The sequence below is a fragment of the Emys orbicularis genome, chromosome 3 (assembly GCF_028017835.1).
Source record: "Emys orbicularis isolate rEmyOrb1 chromosome 3, rEmyOrb1.hap1, whole genome shotgun sequence".
Lineage (NCBI taxonomy): Eukaryota > Metazoa > Chordata > Testudines > Emydidae > Emys > Emys orbicularis.
The window spans coordinates 187,055,417-187,080,089 of NC_088685.1; the positions used below are offsets into that span (position 1 = coordinate 187,055,417).

The 24,673-nt window shown below is 41.6% G+C and overlaps 1 protein-coding gene across 28 annotated transcripts in view; it reads left to right on the plus strand.

The window, feature by feature from the left end:
• NRXN1 (neurexin 1) overlaps positions 1–24,673 on the plus strand; it is a 1,214,702-nt gene that overhangs the window by 1,015,821 nt on the left and 174,208 nt on the right. For all 28 annotated transcript variants that reach the window (XM_065401764.1, XM_065401747.1, XM_065401749.1 and 25 more), the window contains one exon: positions 11,140–11,311. In XM_065401764.1, coding sequence (XP_065257836.1) covers positions 11,140–11,311 — 172 coding nt within the window. The remainder of the gene's footprint in view (positions 1–11,139; positions 11,312–24,673) is intronic.

Sequence of the window (24,673 nt, forward strand, 5' to 3'; positions counted from 1 at the left end):
AATGATACCTGGCTAATATGAGCTTATTAGATGTAACTTGTAAATTAGTATGATGTTGGGGCCAATATTTCACGTACCTCTTTTAAAGGCCATTGCTTAATGCTTAAATGTCTGGAATTTTTATAGAGCAACTTTGAATAGTGCACTGGCTTTAGAACAATGGTGGGCAACCTGCAGCCCGCATGCGGCCGGTCAGGATAATCTGCTGGTGGGCTGTGAGACAGTTTGTTTATTGACCGTCCACAGGCACAGCTGCCCGCAGCTCCCAGTGGCTGTGGTTCACTGTTCCTGGCCACTGGGAGCTGTGGGCAGCCGTGCCTATGGATGGTTAATGTAAACAAACTGTCTGCTAGCTCGCCAGCAGGTTACCCTGATGGGCCGCGTGCGGCCCGTGGACCGCAGGTTGCCCACCACTGCTCTAAAAGCATCTGTATGTATTTGCGTGCATAATATTGTTATAGTGACAGTATTGCTGTCTGCTGCTATTTCTTATATGTCAACCCAGGGGCATTTGGTAGACAGTAATTTTTTATTACTGCTGTATTGATTTCTAAAAAAGTAGATAATTTAATGGCATATAATCGGTGAGGTCATTTAAAGGTTTAGTTCAGTCTCACCACGACCCCCTTATCATAACAAAATTTACTACAGGACTCCAGGAGGGGGACCGAAGCCTGAGCCCACCCGAGCCCTGCCGCCCTGGGCCAGGGGGCCAAAATCCAAGGGCTTCAGCTCTGGGCGAAGGGCCCATAATCTGAGCCCTGCCACCCAGTGCTGAAGCTGAAGCCTGAGTCCCACTGTCCAGGGCTGAAGCCCTCGGACTCGACCCTAGGCGGTGGGGTTTGGGCTTGGGCTCCTGGCAGTGGGCTTGGGCTTCAGCCCCGGGCAGTGGGGCTCAGGCTTTGGCTCCAGGCCCCAGCAAGTCAAATGCCAGCTCTGGCGACCCCATTAAAATTAAGTTGTGACCCACGTTGGGGTCCCGATCCACAGTTTGAGAACTGCTGGTTTCATTTAATGAGCTCATGCAATTTCCGAATAAAACTTGAGAACAAACAATATGGTTAAAATATTCTTTTAAAAAAATCCATGCAATGATTGATTCATGATGCCGAAGTTAGTAAAAAAGATCTTGATGTGTTTGTTACATATTCATGTTTACAGGTCCATTCTTTAAGCATTCATAATATCTTGTCTTGTCTGATATTGTAGCTGAGACGGGTCTGCCCTGGTTTGCACTTGTATACGTGAACACAAAACCTCAGGTGCTGTAGAAATGGTTCTGTAGGTATGATGGGTCTCCAGGGTGCCTCCTAAAACTGGGGTACAACTGAGCCCCCCTGACACACCAGCCTGGGCTCCCTCTTACACTGTACTGCTGTGACAAGATGCCAAGCCCTCCAGGCTTCAGCCTTCACTTTCACCAGCACACATACAGGTAGGGACACACCCAACTGCAGTTACATGCAGGCGCTTTGACCAGCCCCTGCATAGGAAGGTAACAGCTAGGGCGCCTCCCAGCTCCTCAGGCACGCATGCCTTCTGGAGTATAAACCCAAAATTATACCCTCTTGCACTGCACAGGGAACTGTACAGTGTAAGCTCATAACATTCGCTCCCTCCCTGAATGTGGAGAGGAATATGCAACAGCCTTCTGCTCCTGAGTTATGATTTCCACACACTGGTTTAGATAAAGAAAAAATAAGTTTATTAACTACAAAAAATAGATTTTATGTGATTATACGTGATAGCAAACATATCAAAGCAGATTACCTAGCAAATAAACAAAAAACGCAAACTAAATGTAACATACTAAACAGTTTGGTTATGAATAGCAGATTCTCACCCTAAGTGATGATACAAGCAGGCTGCAGATTCTTAAGGAGCAAGCTGCACTTACTTACATCTTGGAATCCCTACGTGTTCCATTCACAGGCTAAAAATCCCTTTAGCCTGGGTCCAGCACTTCTCCTCAGTTCAGACTTTGTTCCTCAGGTGTTTCCAGGGGTCTGTTTGTGAACAACAGATGATGTCACTCCCAGCCTTATATAACTTTTGCATATGGTGGGAACCCTTTGGCTCAAAGCTTAGTTCCCAGACCCCAGACCTCCTGCACCCCAACCCCCTACCCCAGCCTAGAGCCCGAACCCCCTCCCGCACCCAAACTCCCTCTCAGAACCCAACCCCGCACCCCCTAACACACCCCAACCCCCTGCCCCAGCCTGGTGAAAGTGAGTGAGAGTGGGGGTGAGTGAGTGACAGAGGGAGGGGGAATGGAGTGAGCAGGGGTGGGGCCTCAGAGAAGGGGTGTGGCAGGGGTGTGACCTCAAGGGCAGGGTGAGGGGTGGGGCAAGGATCTTTGGACAACCCTACCGGACAGTCATGTGGAAGCCCTGGCCGTGCCGGAAGACCGCGCCCAGCAGTGCAGCCGGCAGCTCCTCTGGGCACCAGACAGCGCGGGCACAGCACCATCCAAATGTCAGCTGGATCGCATCTGTGCTGGCACAGCTTGTGCGTGGGTGGGGGCCCATTGACTGTTCTGCCCTGGTGCCCGGAATTGCTGTTGGCGGGCCTGAAGATTAGGGTTGGAAGAGACCTCAGGAGGTCATCTAGTCTAACCCCCTGCTGAAAGCAGGACCAACCCCAACTAAATCATCCCAGCCAGGGCTTTGTAGAGCTGGGCCTTAAAAAACTCTAAGGATGGAGATTCCACCACCTCCCTAGGTAACCCATTCCAGTGCTTCACCACCCTCCTAGTGAAATAGTGTTTCCTAATATCCAACCTAGCCTTCCCCTACTGCAACTTGAGACCATTTCTCCTTGTTCTGTCATTTGCCACCACTGAGAACAGCCTAGCTCCATCCTCTTTGGAAGCCCCCTTCAGGTAGTTGAAGGCTGCTGTCAAATCCCCCCTCACTCTTCTGAAGACTAAATAAGCCCACTTCCCTCAGCCTCTCCTCATAAGTCATGTGCCCCGGCCCCCTAAATTTTCATTGCCCTCTGCTGTAATTAATATTGCCAGCTTCAAGGGCCTTCAAAAATCATGGGTCACAATTAAAAAAATAATGATTGGCTAAAAACTCAAGACTTTTTTAAAAATAGTACTTTTCAGTCCTTTTTATTTGCCTTCTGGTGTTGGAACCTTTAGGGTTTTGGTTTTCAAGCTTTTCTCCACAACCCTGAGGGCTAGAAACTTACTTATTTAAAAATAAAAGTGGAGATTCTCACATAAACACAGAGCTCCAGGAGCTGGGGATTTAAGAAAAAAACACCAAATATCACAAAACTCACAATAAAATGATGAGGGTGAGCAAGAGTGACTGTTGAAGACCCACCTCCTCTCCAAGCAGCCAAGAGTAGGGAGGAGAATTTTCCCTTCCCAGTAGACATCTGCTTCTATGTGGAAGGGATAGAGTAGCAGAGATCCTCCTCTATCACAGCAGCCACATGGGGAAAGGGAAAGAGAAAAAACTAGTGTGCAGGTGATACTGTAAATTTAAACACAGCTCCTAGCCAGAAGCTGGTACTGTAAAGGAATCCACTAAGAAGGGTCCAGAGAGAGTTCCTGGTAGAAAATCCAGCACCCTCCCACTTCCCAAGAGCTAGGGATGACAGGGGTATGTGCTTATCACTAAGGGATAGATCATTGGATCTGGGCCTCAATTCAGGTTCCCCAACTCATCTTACACATCTACCTGTTGATAGAAGGTTTTGGGTTTTGGCTAAGGTTTTCAAGCCCTATCTAAACTTCTGTATAGCGTAGATAGCAATGATACATCATGTACTACATTCCACTCCAGAGATGGCTGCCCTTCAGTAGAGGTGAAGTGGGTTCTCTTTTTCAGGAGAAAAGATGACGTTTGTGTGTGTGTGTGAATATTATATTAATGTCTTCTGAACTTAAATTAGGCCTCTGTTAGTAAAAAAAATAGCTAACCAAGTCAAGTCATTTTAATTGTTTTTCATAGGACAAACTTCAATACCTAGTGCTCAAATCTTTCAATTCCCACTTTAGGTAAAAGGTGTCTCATGAGAAGACATAATACCTGACAGAATATGAATATTAGAACTTAAATTCAGAAAGTTGACTTGGTGCTTTGAAAATGTAGAAAATAGATCTCATTTAAAAGATCTTTTCCCAGAAGCTTTATACTTTTCATCTCTTTCCAGGAAGCAATCCCATTAGAAGACATGTACGGTAACAGGAATATTGATGAAACATTAGATTAAAATATACATAGTCTATTAATCTTGGAGTCAGCATGTATCTTGTCATCTACAACATTTATCTCCCCTTGTCTAAAGCAAACAGTGACCATTCTTATGTGTGTATTTCCTTAGTAGTTTCAATTCACTAATGATGATTTTTATTATTTGTATTGTGTGTGTTTTTAAAATTTAGAGCATTACCCTCCAGTTAAACTCTAATGAAAAAATGATTGTATTAATTTTTAATTCCTCAAAAAACTTAGATCCAAATAAACACATTAGATATTTCTAATATTTCATTGTTGCATTCACTATAGTGTAGTACCTCGGGGAACTGAATCTATAAGACACAGTCTGGCAGGTGTGGATTGTTTTACTCCAGCTATTCACCTGTGGGAGTGTCAGTATTATTGCTTTTCTTTGGAAGTGGCTAAAGGTTGCAAGCATTATGAGCTTGGGTTATCTGTGGTGTGTTCTAAAAGTACTTTTGTGCCAAATTTGCACACATTCTAGAGTTATTACTACAGAGAATAGTAAAACCTTGCTGATGCCACAAGAAATATCATTATTTTGGGGATGTATTTTTATACTTCCATAGTTTTTACTGCATCTAAAGTTGGCAAACTGGTAGTGCTGGACCAGAGGCCAAAAAGAAACAAAATCATAACTGTCAGCTCTTGCCTTGATTTGCATTTCATGTGAGCTGCTCCAGTTCTGTGGATCATCTGCATTCTCAGTGTTTTGTCAGGACAAGTTAGCAATATTTAGAGTACACAGTCCATAAAACATGTCTGAAAACATTCCCTTGCTGTTCTTACATTGCAATAGTTACAATCAGTGGCTTGAGGACAAGAGTTTTCAGATCATTGATATACATTTCTGTAATAGACCAAGAGCCATTCCTTCAGTCCTTGAGCACGTAAAACTCTTATAGATCTCAGAGTGTGTTAGGAATGAAGGATTGGACCCCAAACATAAGCCTGCTTTATCCTTTTCCATCTCTCTGACTAGTTAGTTGGTCCTCATCACCATAGTATCTAAGTGCCTCCTAGTCTTTAATATATTTGTCCTCACAGCCTGAGGTCAGGCTCCTATAGCTGACCAGACAGTTGGAACATGAGAGATTTTTAAACCTTGGATCTTTAAAACTCCATGTGCTTTTTCCCAAAACTGCACAGAAAACTCTACCCTGAAATGAGATGTAATATGTAAAACTACAGGGGTGGATTGATTTGGTTCTTCTGAGGTTATGTAATTGTGTTCATGTGCATAAGAACAAGTTGAAAATTGGATTTATAACATGGCAACTAACTTCGTCTTTAACTATGGAGGTCTGATGAATTTGCTCAGCATCAGATTACTAATTACTACCATTACTAATCCTCTAAATCAGTGGTTTTCAAACTGGCCTACCCCTAAGGTTATGCAATCTCTCATCAGGAGGGATGCGAGCTCTCTTCAGGAGGGATGCGCAGAAAAATCCTGTAATGGCAGACAATGCAGTGGTGTAGTAAAACTTGGCAATCTAAGCATAGGTATATCATGACCCTATCTCAGATGGGGTACGCAGTAGACTATATAATTTGGAAAGGAGTACACAGTCTAAAACGTTTGAAAACCACTTCTTTAAATCATCCAGTGCTTCCTTTCATGGGGTGCTTTCGTTGCTGGAGCTCTTCCTCCTTGTGGCCGGAGCTGGGGAATTAGCTCTGCCAGTCTGATTCCCTTTTCTGCAGGTGCTCACTCTGTCTCTCTCTCACACTCTCTCTCCCTCTTGGGACTCGACTACTCCCTCTTCTTGCCTCAGCCCTCCGGTCAGGTCACTCTAGTTTTCCCCTTCTAGGGGTTTGTGTACCAAAGTCTCTCTGTACATAGTTGTCCCAGGAAGTCTTCCCATACACTCCCCATCAATGGTGCCACTTCCTCAGTGGCTGGCAGGGGAACCAGGGTCTGCCCTTTTCTCCAGGTTCCAGCCCAGGGACCCTGCAACCAGTGATTAAGGTCTACACTGTCCCATACCTTGCTGCTGTTTCCTGGACTGCTTCCTACATTGACTCTATCAGGCTTCTTCTCCACCCTCCTCCAGGTGTTTTATTCCCTCCAGGTCAAACTCTCTTCTCTCTCTACCTCAGAGAGAGAGACTGCAGACCTCAGCATTGCAGCCCCTCCCCCATTCTCAGCTATTTGGCTTTATACAAGCCCTGCCTATTCCTGTCTAGGTGAGCTTCATTCTTTAATTAGTCCTCATTGCTCTCTGGCAATACCAGTACAAAGGATAATCATTCAACACTAATATTGATTTACTCCAGGGGTGGGCAAACTTTTTGGCCGGAGGGCCACATCTGGGTATGGAAATTGTATGGCGGGCCATGAATGCTCACAAAATTGGGGGTTGGGGAATGCGAGGGGGTTGAGGGCTCCGGCTGGGGGTGCAGGCTCTGGGTTGGGGCCAGAAATGAGTTGTTCAGGGTGCGGGAGGGGACTCCAGGCTGAGGCTGGGGCCGGGACTTGGGGTGCGGTGGGGCGCGGCTCCGGCTAGAGGTGCGGGCTCTGGGGTGGGGCTGAAGATGAGGGGTTGGGGTGTAGAAGGGTGCTCCAGGCTGGGACCGAGGGGTTCAGAGGGCGGGAGGGGTATCAGGGCTGGGGGAGGGGGTTGGGGCACAGGAGGGGGTCTAGGGTGCAGGCTCTGGGTGGCGCTTACTTCAAGCAGCTCCTGGAAGCAGCAGCATGTCCCCCCTACGGCTCCTATGCAGAGGGGGAGCCAGGCGGCTCTGCACACTGCCCGTTCTGCAGGTGCTGCCCCTGCACCTCCCATTGACTGCAGTTCCTGGCCAATGGGAGCTGCGGAGGCAGCGCTTGGGGCGGGGACAGCGTGCGGAGCCCCCTGGCCGCCCCTACATGTAGGAGCCGAAGGGGGGACATGCCTCTGCTTCCAGGAGCCGCGTGGAGCCACAGCACGTGCAGAGTGGGGCAAGCCCCCGACCCCGCTACCCAGCTGGAGCGGGGCAAGCCCTGGACCCTGCTACCCAGCAGGAGCTCAAGGGCTGGGTTAAAATGTCTGAAGGGCCGGATGCGGCCCCCGGGCTGTAATTTGCGCACCCCTGATTTACTCACATACTTAATAATTGAAAGGCAGTCTTATAGTGCTCATCACCATAGTATCTGAAAAGGAATTTCTCACCATACCTCCATCTTCATATCTGTTTTACACCATTGCTGATTCATAGTAAGGAAATAGCAGTGGCACAGCTGTAGAGCTTCAGTGTTGACACTACCTAAGCAGCTGGGAGGGGTTCTGCTGTTGGTGTATGTAGTTTTTCAAACCCTTCACTGACAGTTAAACTGACCTAATTATCTAGTGTAGACCAGTGCTTAGATTGTAAGTGCCTTGGGGCAGGGACTGTGGTTTTATTCTGTGTTTGTACAGCGCCGAGCACTATGAGGTCCTGGTCCATGACTAGGGCTCCTAGGCGGTATAGTGGTACAAATAATAAATAATAAAAATATAGAAGAAAGAATATATTTAATTCCTAGGATAACATGTGTGACATAATGATCAAAAGTCAATTTTAAATACAGGTATAACAATAAGGGAATACTCGCAGCAAAACCACACCATATCTAAATGTTTTTTCTCATCCTGTGAATATTTTTGAGTTCAACATTTTTTCCTGTCTTGAATTGGGATAAAAAGTCAAAATTTCTAAAATATTCGCAAACCAAGAAACTGATTTTTATTCATTTCAGGTTAAAACATTTCATTTTATAATTTTGAAAAATTTAGTTCTGATTTAATTTTTTTTTCAGTCTAATTAGCTTGAAATTCCAAATGAAAGTTCATTTCAAACTGGAAAAATGGAATATTATGCTTCAAAGTTTTCAAAACAAATGTTCTGACAATTCTGAAACTTTTTCTTGACTTTTTTGAGTTGGGAAATTCATTGAACCCTCCAGCCCTGTTTAGTGAGCAGTTTCAGTTTTGATGAATCAGCTTTTTTGGAAGAAAAAACAATTAGTCAACAAATTCCTAACCAGCTCTAAATATTTTCCCCACATTTCCAAAAGAGTTACATTGTGTTTTAGTCTCATAACTTCCACTAATGATAATAGAGCTTCCCATGGTAAAATCCATGAAATAGTTCCCTTTGATATCAAGTTTTTAATGCCTTTCTGTACCATTTTACCGTATTAAAGGTGGGATGACTTTGTCTTGATAACAGCATAAATTGCAACCTATATCGGGTTCTAATCAACAATAATAAACCATATGCCTGATCATGAAGTTTGAGATGAATGTTCCATATTGATTAATGTTGTGTACTTAGCTGACATGCTGTGTATACTATCGACATTCATATGGATGTAAAATGGGCAAACACATGTTTTTCATATATAGATATGTATACATCATATATGGCCAAGGGTTCTGTCTTTTGAGTTTATAAAAAGATTGTTTGGTGTGTTAATATATGGAAATTGTGCCATGACCAATTTAAAATGACATCACAGTAACAAGTAACCAGCCACTGCACATGCTAAACATCCCATGCTTATACTTGTCCCATTCACTTAAAGGTGATTTGTTTGTCATTTTTGTTTATAAATATATAGAGAAAATAGAGAAAGCAAGTAGACGAAATGGGGTATATGAGTACTGTAATTATGATTCACCATAAAAATGGAGTCTGCTTCATTAATGTCAAAGCCTTTGATTTCTCAAAAAAACTCTTTGAAAAAATATATATACAATGTAGTCATATGCATTAAAAAGTTCTGTATTTCATCACTTAGTGAAAGTGGTGATTGCTAGAGAATTATGGCAATCTTATATTTCTGTTGAATATCAATAGCAGGATAAGTGGATGAATAAGACACGTGAAGCACACAAATTACTGCTTTAATGATAGGAAACAGTGGAAATCTTACACATTTTCTCAGCCAATTCAGCTCTGGCACTTGGATATATGGTGGAATGACAGTTGCTTTTTGGATTTGGTAGTCTTCTGCACATGACTGGGAGATCACTAGTTTTCTGTAACTGTCACAAGGGAAAAAAGATAAATTTGGGGACAAGACGGAAGCCTGAGGGACACCAAAAGGGATGGAAAGTGGAGGAGGAGGAAGATAAGCCTCCAAAGAAACACTGAAGGAGTGGTCAGCAAGATAAGAAAAGAACAAGAGGAGTACAGTCAAGGCTAGAGCAGGTGGAGGAGGAGAGAATGAGCAGTGAGGCAGCAGACGAAAAGGAATAAGTTTGGAGAAGGGCCCCTTCAACTTAAAGTTGCTTTGAAAAGAAGAGAGCAGAGCTGAGAGAAGAGAGAATAGAAACATAAAACAGAGGAAGTCATTGGGGAATTATGGGGCATTCTCTAAAGGCATCAGCAGTGTATCTGGAGGAGCTGAGATAGTTAATCTGTGGGAGGAGAGTGGGGCAGAAACGTGGAAAATTTAAGTCACTTCCGTTGAGAGTAGAAGAGCAAGAAAGAGCCAGGCAAAGGGATGGGAGCTGTCAGCAGCTGAGGAAGGAGTGGAGCCAGAAAGGACTGGACTTCAAAAGACGAGGAGGTGAGGGACAAAGGAGTTAGCTGACATCACTTCTGCAGCCTGTGGGTCTAGGGGAATAATACACAGAGAGGGCAGAGATCAAAGCTGCATTGGAAGGACAGAGCCTCTTTTTGGAAATATCAAGAGGGTGAAGGAGTTAGAGATACAGGCTGTGAAGTGAAGTGAGTTTCTTGGAATAAATCTAATAAAAAAAATTAAAAATAACTTTTGAAATAAAAAAGTCATTTTCACAAGCTATGAAACCATTTATAGAATTATTATTAACTCTGCATATGCCTCTGATACCACACTGTTCATTATTTTCTTTTCACCTCAGTTTAATAAGTCATTATTCACAAATGAAGTATATCTCCTGACTTTTGTAGAAAAAAAAACATAACTTCCTTAGTCACTGTTTTTAATGAGCACACTGAAATACTTCATTAAGCTATAAATACCCCATTACAGATGCCTTCTTAATTATTAGAATATATTATGGTATTGATATAAGCTTAGAATATTTCTAACACAGAAAATGAGGCTAAGAAATTTTAAATATTTTAAATATTTCTAGATTTTCCTGAAAATTCTTCTGAAAGTTCTCTCCCCCCGCCCAGGTTTTTGCCTGTGAAAGGAAATGCAAGGTATTAGGTTTATTCCTGTGAATTGTGGAGTTCCCTCAACTATCACTGAAATAACTATGGCCCTGATTCTGCATTTGTGTGGATCCGATTGCAGGATCTGAGCCTATGTCTATTTAAAGTGACAGACACTTCTCTTGCATTACAAATAAACTCCATTCCTCTATGGGTCTAATTCTGAAAATCCTTACTCACATCAGTCATCCATGCTCATTCGACTAGTCCTATTGACTTCCTCAGGACTGTATTTGTGAGTATAGGTTAGGTTTGTGAGAAAGGGATTGTGAAAATGGGTCCCAGTTTTTCAAGCTGAAAGAAATCCTTATTCTTCTTGCTGATGAAAGAGGAGCTAGTGCTGACTTTTCTATTTGTAAAGCCTATTAAATAAAGGAAGGTATCTGGTGCTCATCAAGAAGACTGGGGAACATAGGGAAGAAATTTACTTGAGCTTTTTAATTTTTTTTCTTGGTGAGACCCACTGGGAAAAGGAGCAAACTCAGTTTGTGAAAGTAACTGATTTGGAATATCAATTATCCATGAAAGAGATGTCCCAGCTCAATGAACTGTCAGGAGTTTTGTCACTATCCCATGCAAGCCTTCAGAAGTTAAATCTGAGGAGAGAAGCTGTTGTTAGGATTCTTTCCCAGTACAACACACTCTCTAATTCTCACTAAAACAACTCTTAATTAGTACTTCTTCTTCTTCTTCTTCCTCCTCCTCTTCCTTTTTTTTTTTTTTTTTTAAACAGCACCAGGGAAAAATTGGAGTTAAGTTTAATGTTGGAACTGATGACATCTCTATCGAAGAGATCAACGCAATCATTAATGATGGAAAATACCATGTAGTACGTTTTACAAGAAGTGGTGGCAATGCCACATTACAGGTGGACAGCTGGCCAGTTATAGAACGTTACCCGGCAGGTAAGAAAGTAAACAAACATTTGTGGAAGAGGGGGTGGGGGAGTATTTGGAAATGTTATTTGCTTTGCTGCTGTATTCATAAAATATTGACTCCTTCAAGATGCTCTATTGTTAATTGGGTAGTCAAAGAGTCATGAACATCTTGCAGTTTGTGATGATGGCATTTCCTATCTTTTGTCAAATTTAAAAACATCAGTGAAAATGGAGAAATGTAAATGTCAAGGCACAAAATAGGCAAGTTCCTTTTTAAATTTGTTTCAATCTTTATTGGATCATTGTACTTAGACATAGAAAAGGCTTTGACAAAAGCAACATGGTAAGCCCCCAAAAAATGATTATGGGAAAATTTGTATTGAAGAAAATGTTGTCTGTGTTTTTTATAGTGCTTTGAAACTTATGAAATCAACAGAAGTATTACAACAGATCTAGAAAGAGAAGAAAATACATCAGTTCTTAGCTGCATACACAAGTAATCAATTTAAAGCGCATTTAGTTAAATACAATATATGTATTCAATCCTACAAAAGCTTTACTTACATGAGTGGCCCCATTAATGGCACTCATAAGAAGAAAGGGTTTCCAGGATCAGGCCTGAATTTAGTATTCAAATGCTATGCCTTGAAGAAGAATGTCTGCCATTAATATTATTCGTTTTTAAAGGCATCAGTTTTTCAGATATACAACATGTTTCTTATTTAAAATGACTATTGAGCCATTAGTGGTAATTTGCAAATCTGCACATTATCTGTCGACAATTTTTGTGAGTGTTTATATTAGTAAATCAAAGGCAGAAAGCCAGAGATGTAAATGAAAGCTAGTCTGCTTAGCATATTTACTAGTTAATCTTTTGAACTACAAATAAATGGTAGACTTTTTTATCTTTTAAAATAAAGAAAAAAAGACTGTCCCCTTCTTTATGGATTTATATTTTAATTACAGAGGATATCAAATGCATTCCTTGTGCTAAGAATGAATTTGTTATACTTGATTCAACATTTTTTCCTTTGCATTTGAGAGGATCCTTTCAGTTTTATACCTCAGGAATAGAAATTTGCATAGGTGAACAGTCTCTTGTGGATCAAATCTGGGAAAATGTTCATATTTAAAACAAAAATGGTGTAGAAAATCTATACAAAAGGTGGGTCCACATAGCAGTGTGTGCCCAAGGTCTGTGTGCCAATATGTTCAACAAACTAGCATAGCAACAAACTTTAGAATAGTGATATTATATCATAGAGAAAAGCATATTGTGTGTGTGTGTGTGTATGTGTGCGCGCGCGTGCGCATGTGCATGCGCATGATTTTCCCCAAAGCTTTTTAGCTTTAACAGGGTTGGGGGGTCAGCAGAGGCTGGGATAAAGGGAAATGGAATGGGACTTTAAGGAGAAGAGTAAACAGGGCTTTTGGAGAGGGCAGAGGAAAGGGATGCTTGTGTAGATTATTATTATTTTCCTTTACACTGGTTGCAATCTTTTGAGGCTCTAAAGTAGCCATCCACAACAATGCTGAGCAGCATCTGAGCCATGAAGGCACTGGTATGGAAAAAGTCTGACTTTAGAGCAATATCCCAAACCCTAAGGAAAGAAACAAATGTTAACATACTGATAGCTCCATTTTGCAGAAATGAAAACATGCAATATAAGATGTGTAGTACTGGCACTTTAATATACAGGATACTATAATGTTCCCATTTAAAAATAAGGAAATGACCATGCTGAAACAATACATCCAGACCATGCCCAAGACTTCAGTTACAATTTTTTTTAACTTTCCATAAATTTACAATATACCTAGATGTTTGTGCAAAAGATAATGGCCAATTTCTCTAGTGGAATGTAAGATCATCTGAGAGTCACCTCGATGTGCTGCAGTACCTACAATGGTGAGTGCTAAAATGAGGACACTTTCCTTTTCATGAAAAATCTTATCTAGATTGTTGTGTGGAAACAGAGTTTCTAGATACTTTCTGTAAAATGATAAAACATTATTTGCGGTATTTCTGTTTATATTTGCTGTCCCCACAGTAGCTATGGTTGAGGTCAATTAAAGCCACTCTTTCAGACAAAAATAATATATACATTAATACAACAAAATGTATTATAGAAGAGACGTAACCCTCCTTTTCCTGCTAAAGTATCTAGCAGCTAACTTATTCAGCGCTTTAAGGCCTCTTTAGTCACCTCCCAGCCAGTGAGATTTGGCACCAGACCTGGCCTTTTTTCGAGTCTTCTCTGCAATAACCAGTACATTAGATATGAGCAAACTGGTATCTAGGCACAAAGCTGTTGTCCAGAGGAGACAGAGAGGGGCCTGGTACTGCAGGATGAGATAAGTGATATGCCAGCAGAGCCTGGAATGGGCAAACTTGCATTTCCAGACAACCATCATGGATCTCTAGCCCACCTTAACCATCTTAAACAACAAGGAGTCTGGTGGCACCTTAAAGACTTTAAGGTGCCACCAGACTCCTTGTTGTTTTTGTAGATACAGACTAACACGGCTACCTCCTGATACTTTAACCATCTTAGAAAAGCATAGCTGAAACACAGCTGTCCCTGTCTGCTGTACTGTGAAGCACCCCTTGCCAATGCCCTGTCTAACACCTCTAGGTCTGACACTATTACAATCTCTCCAACACAGGTAACACAAGAAAAGCTGCCAAAAAACATTCCCAGAAAGAGCAGTTTCCATACCCCTGAAGCAGATAGGACCTGCATAGTGACTGTGTGATACAGATCCTGCTGGGGTTGTGATCAAGCCAGGCCCTCTAGGAATCTGCACACCCAAGATCACTTGTATGAGTTAGAAAACACAGCTATGCTGGCATAAGATGAAAACCCAATGTGGTATTGTGTGTGGTGACATGCCCTTCTGGATTAATACAACTGAGAACTTGGGTATGAGTCACGTAGTAAAGGCTAAGAATCCTGAAAATCTGATGTTGTCCTAGGGCCCCTTTCAAGATTTTAGGGATTATCAATCTTTCTGCCAAACCCAAAGCAGTTAGGAGCCAGGAATGGGGCCATCATGGCTAGATCTCATCTAGATGCTCAGACCCTCTCCACCTGGAAATGAGACAGAGCATTAGCAATCTGATATCTATTCCTGGGATGCGGCTGAGTTAGATGTTTAGAGTTAGACATCATAGCACACAAATGTGCACAAGCTGCATAACCTTAGGAGATTTTCTGGCCAGGCTGTTAATATGGACCACTGATTGAGTAGGAACTGCTTGTCTATATATTTCTTCCTCCACATCATAACTTCATTATGACTAGAAAAAAATCCCAAATGGGTGATATCCTATAGCAGTCCCAAACCAGCCCATGCAGTGGCCATTACTCTGCACACCACTGTCCTTGGAAATATACTCCCAATCCAAAATCCCACCACCACATCTGAATAGACTTGAAGGTCTGTTGCTAGGATCCATTCTGATTGCCAAGAACGATCATTCATCTCCTTCAGAACCATTCCCAATCTTGCAATTCATCCTTTATTTCCCTGGGTAGTCTGAGTGGGAAACATATTTCGCCACCTGTTGTGACTGCCTCCACACAGGTTCAGAATGCCCAACATGGGATGATGACATGAAATGTGGATGCCTACTCAATGACTGCAGCTGCTCCAGGATAATCTTGCATACACCTAGAGCTATTACCATCAGCTCATGGAGCTTCAGAGTTTTCTCCATGTTAAGACAGCATAGGGCTGCCAGGGTGTCCAATTTGATCCCAAGTGAGATGTGAGGGAGGTCCCACTGTTTTTTCTTTGGCCAGTGGGACACACATAGCTTACCTTCCTTCTCCCCATTTCCATTTCCCTCTTAGACAGTTTCCCTATGTGGCTGGGAGAGCATATCCACCTCATCTTTCGCCTTATCCTCTCCTTTGCTGCTTTAAGACAGTAGTGATTCAAGGGCTTTAACATTTCCACAGACAGTCAGACTTCTTGATGAATTAAACCCAGTGGTGGACACAGTGGATGCTGAAGAACCAGCTGTTACAATTGCTGGCTGAACTCACAAATTTAGAGGAGTAGCGCCCCATTGCTTGTGGGGAGCAAGGCCCCAGAAGAAGCATAGTCCAAAGGAAAACAGCCACTGAGCTGGAGAAACCAGGAGGAGGCCTCAGATATAAAGAGTCTTACTGCCCATTCCCAAACTTGTGGCCACTGTAAGGTAGGCATCATTTCCCCCCCCCCCCCATCAGATGGAGCATCCATTGTTCCTATGCCCTTTGTCACTTAGGCTCTGAAAACTAATGTGGGACCAGTGAAACTAGGCCTGCTCGTTAAACTCCAGTTCTTCCCAGGGAATTACCATTATGCAGAGAGGGCAGGAGACATGATGAACTCCCAAGAACCCTCCACCTAGGGAAACAGAGAAGGTAAAATGCACAATATGGGGAAAACATTTGTGTGCAAAAGGGAGTGTCATCTCTCTACTTGGATCTAGGAGGCATCTGGTCCATGGTTCTGTAGTTCTTTGGTTTACCCAATAGAGGTTAATCCTGCGATACTTCAGAGGCAAAACTCATCAAAGTGCTGTAATGAATTCACACGTTCAAGAAGTCAGCTTTCCTGGGATTCTATTAATCTCACTTTTATACCTGGGACCTTCCACAGGTAACTCCCATTATTGCTGAATCTATTGTAGATTGATAAAAGGGATAAAGGAGAACCAGTTAATATAATTTATTTTGACTTTCACAAAGCCCTTTGTTAAAGTCCCTCGCAAGAAGCTATTCAGGCAGAAAGCAAGGTGCCATGGGGGGAAAGGTAAAGTTTTTTCATAGATCATAAACTGGCTAAGAGTCTGAAAGCACAGGGACAGATTCTCAGCTGGTTTAAATCATTTGTGTAAATCCATTTACTGCAATGGAGCTATGCTGATTTATACCATAAACAATATATTTATTACTAATATTGAAAAGGGATGGAACAGTGAGATGGCAATAGTTATAGATTACACAAATTTAGGTTAGTGTATACTGGAGAAGACACCACAGGGACCTGTAAAGATAGGTGAATAGGCATCACAATAGCAGATGGAAATCATAGTTGATGCATGGAATGTAATTCACATTGGTGGGATAATTACTACTGCTGGGATCTAAATTAACTGTAACAACTACGGACAAAGACCAAAGTGAAAACCTCCTATCAGTGCGCAGTAATGGTCAAAAAAGCAGACACAATCTTAGAATGCATAAAGAATGGGATAAAAACAATACTGAAAATATTATAAAACTATTATATAAATCAGTGGCACACTCTCACCTGGAATACTGTGTTCAGTTCTTGTCGCCTTACCTCAAAAAAATTATAGCAGAAATAGAAGGGGTTAAGAAATGGGTGACAACATTTATTAAAGACATGGAGAAAATTCCCTATGAGGAGTGACTGAAACAACTGGTACCACTTAGTTTAGCAAGGAAGTGGAAATGGGGGGATATTATAGGGGTATATAATAGAATAAATGATATAAAGAAGTAAATTGAATACTCCTTGTTAGACTTTTCTCATAATACAAGATCAGGAGAACATTCATAGGAACTGAAACATTTAAAAAAGAGAAAAAGAAAGAGTTTTTTAAATAGTCCATAATTAACCCATTAACTAACTGCCACAAAATATCAGGAGCCTAGTGGGATTCAGGAGGCCAAGAGCTTAAAAGAATTCAGAAAAGACTGGATATTTATAGGGATACCGGGAACATCCTTACAATTACAATAAGCCAACAACTAACTGATGGAGTTAAGGATGAAATTTCCTTGATGGGCATGTGATTCCACAATTGTCCATTACTGGTTTCTTTCATCTTCCTCTGAAGCATTCGGTACTGACCACTGCTTGCTCATATATGATAATTCCTATGTTCCTGTGTGAGATTAGGCCCCTTTATCAATGTCATTTCACAGATCATGTAAAAGGTTGGTGGTAATAAAAATAGCAGTGTACTTTCCTCTCATATTTTGTTAGGTCATCTTCTGTTGGAACTGATATAAGTTCAATGAAAAAAAAAAAAGCTTTAAAAGATTACAAAATTTTCTATCCTTCAATCATTTTTATTTAAAGAGGCTGGCTACTGCCCAAACAAGAGTTTGCAGTAAGTCTCTTCTTAAAAAGTGGTTTCAATAAATTTCCTCAAATCAGCTTTTTAATTTGACAGGTTATCAGAATTTTCTGTCAGATAATGCTATATAATAATGTTTCTCTGAGTCTGCAGACAGATTTTCTTTTTTATTTTTTTTTCATCATAGATATCCTGGTAAAATGCAAAGGTTCATCCCTTCTTAGACTTGATAGATTCTGTAATTAAATTCAGATTTTGATAAAATATGTGGTTTGGTTGTCATTACTTTATCACAGAAGGTATAACATATTTCAGTTAAATACAATAAAATGGCGCAATGCTTCTAGTAAAGAAGGAGGAAGAAAATGTCAAATGAGCAGTTTTCACAAAGAACAGTTATAAAATAGAAGAAACAGATCTGTGTTCATTTTTTTGCTTTCTGACCAAGGATGGTAAATATAAATGATTATAGTAATTAGGTATGGGGTGAGGTGGAAACTGAATTCCTTAACAACATCACAGCGTCCCTGGGGATTCCTATAATTGTTAGAGGAAATGGGAGGAAGGGGGGAATTAAACAGTGCATCCAAGACTCACAGATCTATAAGGAAAGCTTCTGTAAAAGCTGGTCCCACTGGACCTATCAGAAGCATCCTAGGAAGACCACCGTCTGTTAATGATTTCCCTAAGTCAGACTGCAAAGCCTGAAATATCAGCCATATGTGGACAATCTTTTCTTCAGCAGTAATCTGTTTAATGTCCTTACCATCACATTTTCACATTTACCTCATCATTTCATGATTTACAAAACCCAGTAGGGTACATTAAAATTGCTTAGCCAAATCTGGAAGAGTTTCATAAATGAAAAGAAAAATGCAGTACTAAATCAAATATTTTGTCAAATGTTTTTAGTTACCTTACAGTTTCCTTCATATTTTTGGATTCACTTACACACACATATATATTTGGGACACTGATTCTGCAATTATTTTCTTTCTCCATATGAGGGCCACAGGCATCAGGACAAAATTATAGACCAATGCCAATCCCCCAGATGTATTATTTATTTATTTCATGAATAGTGCTCTATTTCTCTATCCTTTTCAACCTGGCCTCATCTATCTTGTTCACCTTACTTGCATAAGCATTTACACTGACGGCAGTGGGCCCACTTGTGTGAATGAGGAGAATAGATTTGGGGGCCTCATTGTGCAAATTTGTAGTCACTTAATTTATCATATTGGATTCTGTGTCATCAGGGCCGGCTCTGGCTTTTTGGCCGTCCCAAGCAACAACAAAAAAAAACCTGTGGCGCGGCCGGAGCGCGGGTGCAGGGGGACCGGCTGGGGGGGGTGGGAGAGGGAGCAGGCGGGAGAGAGAGAGAAGGGGGCGGCCAGGGCTACAGCGGGGGCGCTGCCACGCGGCCCCTCCTGCTGCGCTGCCAACTGCCGTGAGGGCTCTGCTCCGGTCCGCGGGGAGGGAAGGAAGAGGACTGCCCTGCAGGGCGCTCTGGTTCTCTGCGCTGCCGCCCCCTACAGGGCGGCCGGAGCGGAACAAAAAAAAAAAAAGCGGCCGTGCCACCCTAGGATTGGGCAGAATGCCGCCTCAAACAATCTGCCGCCCCAAGCACCAGCTTGCTCAGCTGGTGCCTGGAGCCGGCCCTGTGTGTCATCTAATCACTCATGTAGATAATAATACAAGCTAGCATTTAGATAGTGCATTTCATCTGTGAAAAGCAGAACACTTTGCAAAGGAGGGTAAATATCATTATCCCTATTTTCCAGTTGCATCTTTAGCTTGCTTGCTCGATGTTACACAGAGTCATAGAACACAGGTCTCCCTACTCCCTGTCTCATGCCTATTCGCCATTGACTTCAGTGGTACTTCTTGTGTGTGAGTAAGGACTTCTTACATGAGTAAGGACTGTCAGCATTAGGCCTTTGACCCTAATTCTAGACCACTTACCTAATGGGAGAGCACGCAGGTGGCACTAAAACTTATATTAATGCCACTCTAATGTCAGCCAATAGAGTATGCAAGAGAGCAGTATGATAGATGCACTCTTTACCCAAATTAAACATGTCACTTTTGTAATGGAGCTAGTTTCTGTTAATTCCTGGAGCAACCGTCAGGTTGCTGTGAGACCTGAGCCTTTCTCAGGACAGCACAAATCAGTGCTGTGCTGAGCCCTTCAGCCAAACAATTTCTTATCTAAAATATGAAACACAAAATTAATTAATATATAATGACATTGTATTTGAGTTGTTCCCCCCAGATATGAGGTGTTCTTATTTTGGTCACATTTGTACATGAGTCCCTGGTTATATTTTACTGGTGTTGTGAAGTGTGACAGCAGAATGGTACCTGGCGTCTTCAGGTCAAGAACTTCTATTAAGCTAACTAATTCAAAAACAGGCACTATAATTCATATCAAAAAGGCAAAATGACACTCTTCTTTGTCCAGATAAAATTTCAAGAGACCTAACCTACTCAGGGGTCCATGAAGATATTCATCTCTCACTTGCATGTGCTCATGCATATGTGCACCATGCAGCTTCATCTCTCTTGTACTACCACTCTTGGCTCTTTTTCTTTACATTACATCAAGCTCCTTCCACTGCAGCATATTTAGCCTTGGCAGTTAAGCAAGAAAAGTATATTTTAGAAAGGTGACCTCCTGAACCTTTAGTTTACCATGTTTTCAAAATGGCAACTCCGTTGTAACCAATTCTGCAGCATTCTTTAATCATATCATACAATTAGAAAAAAATTGTGAGCCTGTCTCTTCTTTTTGATCTTTCCAGGAGTAAATTACTTTGATTCAAAGTAAGGTATCGTAGTTATTCTGAACTAGAGGGTCATTTTGGCAGCATATCCCACCCATCAGGAAAAAATGGATGGCTTCAGAATTGGTTCCTTGAGGACCTGCTCCATGATTTTTCCAGGGGCTGAGGTGAGGCCGACTGGCCTGTAATTCCCTGGATCCTCCTTCTTCCCTTTTTTAAAGATGGTCACTACATTAGCCTTTTTCCAGTCATCCAGGATTGCCCCTGATCACCATGAGTTTCCAAAGATAATGGCCAATGACTCTGCAATCACATCCGCCAACTCCTTTAGCATCCTTGGCCCCATGGACTTGTGCTCATCCAGCTTTTCTAAATAGTCCTGAACCACTTTTTTCTCCACAGAGGGCTGGTCACCTCCTCCCCATGCTGTGCTGCCCAGTGCAGCAGTCTGGGAGCTGACCTTGTTCATGAAGACAGAGGCAAAAAAATCATTGAGTACATTAGTTTTTTCCACATCCTCTGTCACTAGGTTGCCTCTCATTCAGTAAGGGGCCCACACTTTCCTTGACTTTCTTCTTGTTGCTAACATACCTGAAGAAACCCTTCTTGTTACTCTTAACATCTCTTGCAAGCTGCAACTCCAAGTGTGATTTGACCTTCCTGAGTTCACTCCTGCATGCCTGAGCAATATTTTTATACTCCTCCCTAGTCATTTGTCCAATCTTCCACTTCAGGTAAGCTTCTTTTTTGTGTTTAAGATCAGCAAGGATTTCACTGTTAAGCCAAGCTGGTTGCCTGCCATATTTACTATTCTTTCTACACATAGGGATGGTTTGTTCCTGCAACCTCAATAAGGATTCTTTAAAATACAGCCAGCTCTCCTGGACTCCTTTCCCCTTCATGTTATTCTCCCAGGGGATCCTGCCCATCAGTTCCCGGAGGGAGTCAAAGTCTGCTTTTCTGAAGTCCAGGGTCCATATTCTGCTGCTCTCCTTTCTTCCTTGTGTCAGGATCCTGAACTTGACCATGTCATAGTCAGTGCCTCCCAAGTTCCCATCCACTTTTGCTTCCCCTACTAATTCTTCCCTGTCTGTGAGCAGCAGGTCAAGAAGAGCTCTGACCCTAGTTGGTTCCTCCAGCACTTGCTCCAGGAAATCGTCCCCTACACTTTCCAAAAATTTCGTGGATTGTTTGGGATGAATGTGTGTTCAGATCACAGGGTCAAAACAAGACACGGACAATTGTCTGTGTTCCCTCCCACCCATCCCTTCCCACTACCCCTGTACAGATTCCTTTCCCCACAAAGGGCCTCTCTGCCCCACTTGCAGAGAGAGAAGAGTATCTGCCCATGGCGGGTCCAATCTGCACATGGCGGGTCCAATCTGCATGTGGTTCTCAGGAAGGTGATGACTGTTATTTTTCACTTTCCCCCTAAAATATAACACCCCAAGGCCTGCAGTTTAGGAACTATTATAGGAAGGCTTGGCAAAATTCAATATATATATAATATTTTGATGGATAATGATGTTTATTTTTAAGCATTTTTTCTATTTTTATCTGTTTAAATTTTCACAGTTACAGGATATTATTTGGAGGTCAGACAATAATTATTTAATGGCAGTAGATGTTGAGATTCAAAAAAGTTAAATACTTGTAACCATTAAAACACAAATTATTAATATCCCATGTCAAAATACACAAAAGTAAATATATTTAAATCAAACTCTAATAAGTTCTCAAGCAGCATTTTTCTTACTTAGCCTATCTGTAAATTTTGATTATTATTGATGGGAATATTTTTTCATTGGTTTGTGTGTGTATGGTGAAATCAACTATTACTAACATTTACTGATAAAAATGTCATCCTTCCAAGCATAATTACAGGAGAAGAAGTTTTAACATGGAAATTCAGGCCATTTCACTGTGATAGCTTCCAATGTTGTTTTTAATACAAATCTCAAGTCAAAATAAAATGTCCATGCTCTCTAATTCCCAAGCTTCTGAGGCCCTTTCTAACTTCCCCTTGCTCCCTGCCCCTTCTCCCCCCTCAAAAAAGTCTGAGATGAAGCATAAACATTTTCAAACCAAAATCTTTTCTGGGAAAAATTATAGTGAGGTGGGGGATTTCAAAGAAGCTTTGCAGAGTATGTCTAGGTGTATTCCTATTGAAGGAGCCAGTGCCAAACACCTATGTAAGATGCCTAACACCTACCTAAGGAGCCAGTGCCTAACACCACTGTATCTTATGCAATACATAAGTAATCATATCTTATGATGAATGCATAATATTTAATGCATAGATGATATGACAAGTATGACATTCTGGTGTGCAATCCAGAACAAGGAGGAGTTGTGTCACCCCTGCCCTGCAACATCGGGTGCCTCACAATGCTTTGCTGCTGTAGCTCCCACCTGGGTTGCTCACAAACAGTCTGACAGCATGCAGATCATACCCTGAGTGTCTGTGCACAACCACAACCCTGGTCTAGCAGTTCTGACCCCAGCAGCCTTTCAGCAAACACCAGCCACACTCTGGCTTCCAGCAACCTTGATTACTACTTGCAGGGTGATCCCAACACACTCCCAGTTTCTAATTTTCCCCCAAAACATGTGTTCTGCACGGTCCAGCCCCCTCCAGGACAGTTCAGGTCCATTTTAGGTCCATTGCCCCTGTAAGGGAACAATATCCAACCATTTGCTTCTTTAAATGGAGTTATCACACTGCCCAGTTTAATCACAACACTGGATTAGTTTGATTAAAGAATAAAGCAAGTTTATTTAACTACAAAGAGTTTGTACGTGAGTACAAATACAAGGCATTAAAGTCAGAAATGTCACTAAAGATAACCTACTTTTCAGTGCTAAAACTTAACAAACTAGACTTGATTCAAGATCAAATCCTCACCGCATGCTCCCAGCAACAGGGCTGACCAAATTTCAGGTCAAGATCTCTCCCAAAGTCAAATGGCTATTTCCTTTGTCTTCTTAGTAAAAGAGAAAGAGAGAGAGAGAGAGACTTTGGGGTGTTTTTGCCCCTCGCTTATAGTCCAGTCCTCCTTTGAAATGCATTTTCCTGAGGTTTATCCTGAGATAAAGTTCATTCCCACTGTGAGGATGTCTTGTCCTTTGTCTTCGAGAAACAGGTTTGCCCACTCCACAGACCTCTCTGGTAACCACATTTCAGTTATAATTTCAGCTTCTACATGACATTACTTACTTACATTACTGATACTTTATACCTTACATTACTTATACTTTATATTATATGTAAAGTTATACTAATAACTTTACATATCATGTTGCTACATACATTTCACCATGATATTATTGACCAGTGAGTTATTAGTTTTCAAATGATACCTCATGAGGCATATTTTGTACAATACAATAGTGTGTAGGGTCTGAAGACGGGGTATAATTCAGGACAGTATTTAGCCCAAAAGCCCTTGTCCACCAGCTGCTCTTTGTGGACAGATCCCTCCCTGACAATAAGGCTTCTTGGAGGCTGTGAAGGGGTTCATCTGCATGGAGCAGCTTGCAGATTTGAGGCCTAAATGTATATCTTTAATCAGACTGATAAAACATTTCCTTAGTTGCAAATGCCTTCTCACAGATGAAAAAAAATGAATCACACTTAATAAAATATACCAGAACTGTAGACACCACACATTAGCTGATATGGAGAATGTTACTGGCATTTTTTTTTTTTTTTTGGTAAGAAACCACCATTATTTCACTGGTTAGCAGATAAAAGTAAATCAGTACTGGGAGTCCACCCACAGCCATTATGCCATTGCATGGTGGACTGCTCATTATAGTACTTCAGTACTAAAGCACTCCTCTGCTTTTATCTTGCTGAGCATCTGTTTCTATTATTTACAGTTTCTGTTGCTATACCTTGCCAAAAGCATTAAAAAAGAGTGTATACACGTTTAAACCTTTCCATTTGAAACAGATTATTCTTTTATAGTAAAATATCTGGAAGGCATAAATACACAAATTGAAATGCCACTTTTAGACATAGCTGAAAGTCTAAAGCTTGCTTTGGCCAAGGGCTACTTCTTTTGCTGTGCTGCTGACATGGAACAGATTTTTATCTCCTAAATGCCATTTTCTATCAGTATGGGTGCCTTTGGCTTTTTACTTTGCAAGGGCTTGTCCAAGTAATGACCTCTCTTTTGTTGTTTCAGTTGGCTTGTGTGTAATCATGCATAACTCTTGGAGAATGAGCTGACACAGTTTAGTGATTGTGACAAAGCACCTGTATGGTCCAGTACATTGGGGAATAATGGTAGCTAACTCACTAGCATTAACATGCATCATGAAAGAAAATAGAATCGACATTTATCATTTTCCCAATTGCATACCACTTTACCCTGTTAGCTAGGGTTGATGTTGATTATTTTGGATTTCTTTTGATTTTTATGTCACTAATCATGTAATGATAGGGTAATTACCGTATGCTTTATGTGTCTGCACTAATGTTCACAGAACCCTGTG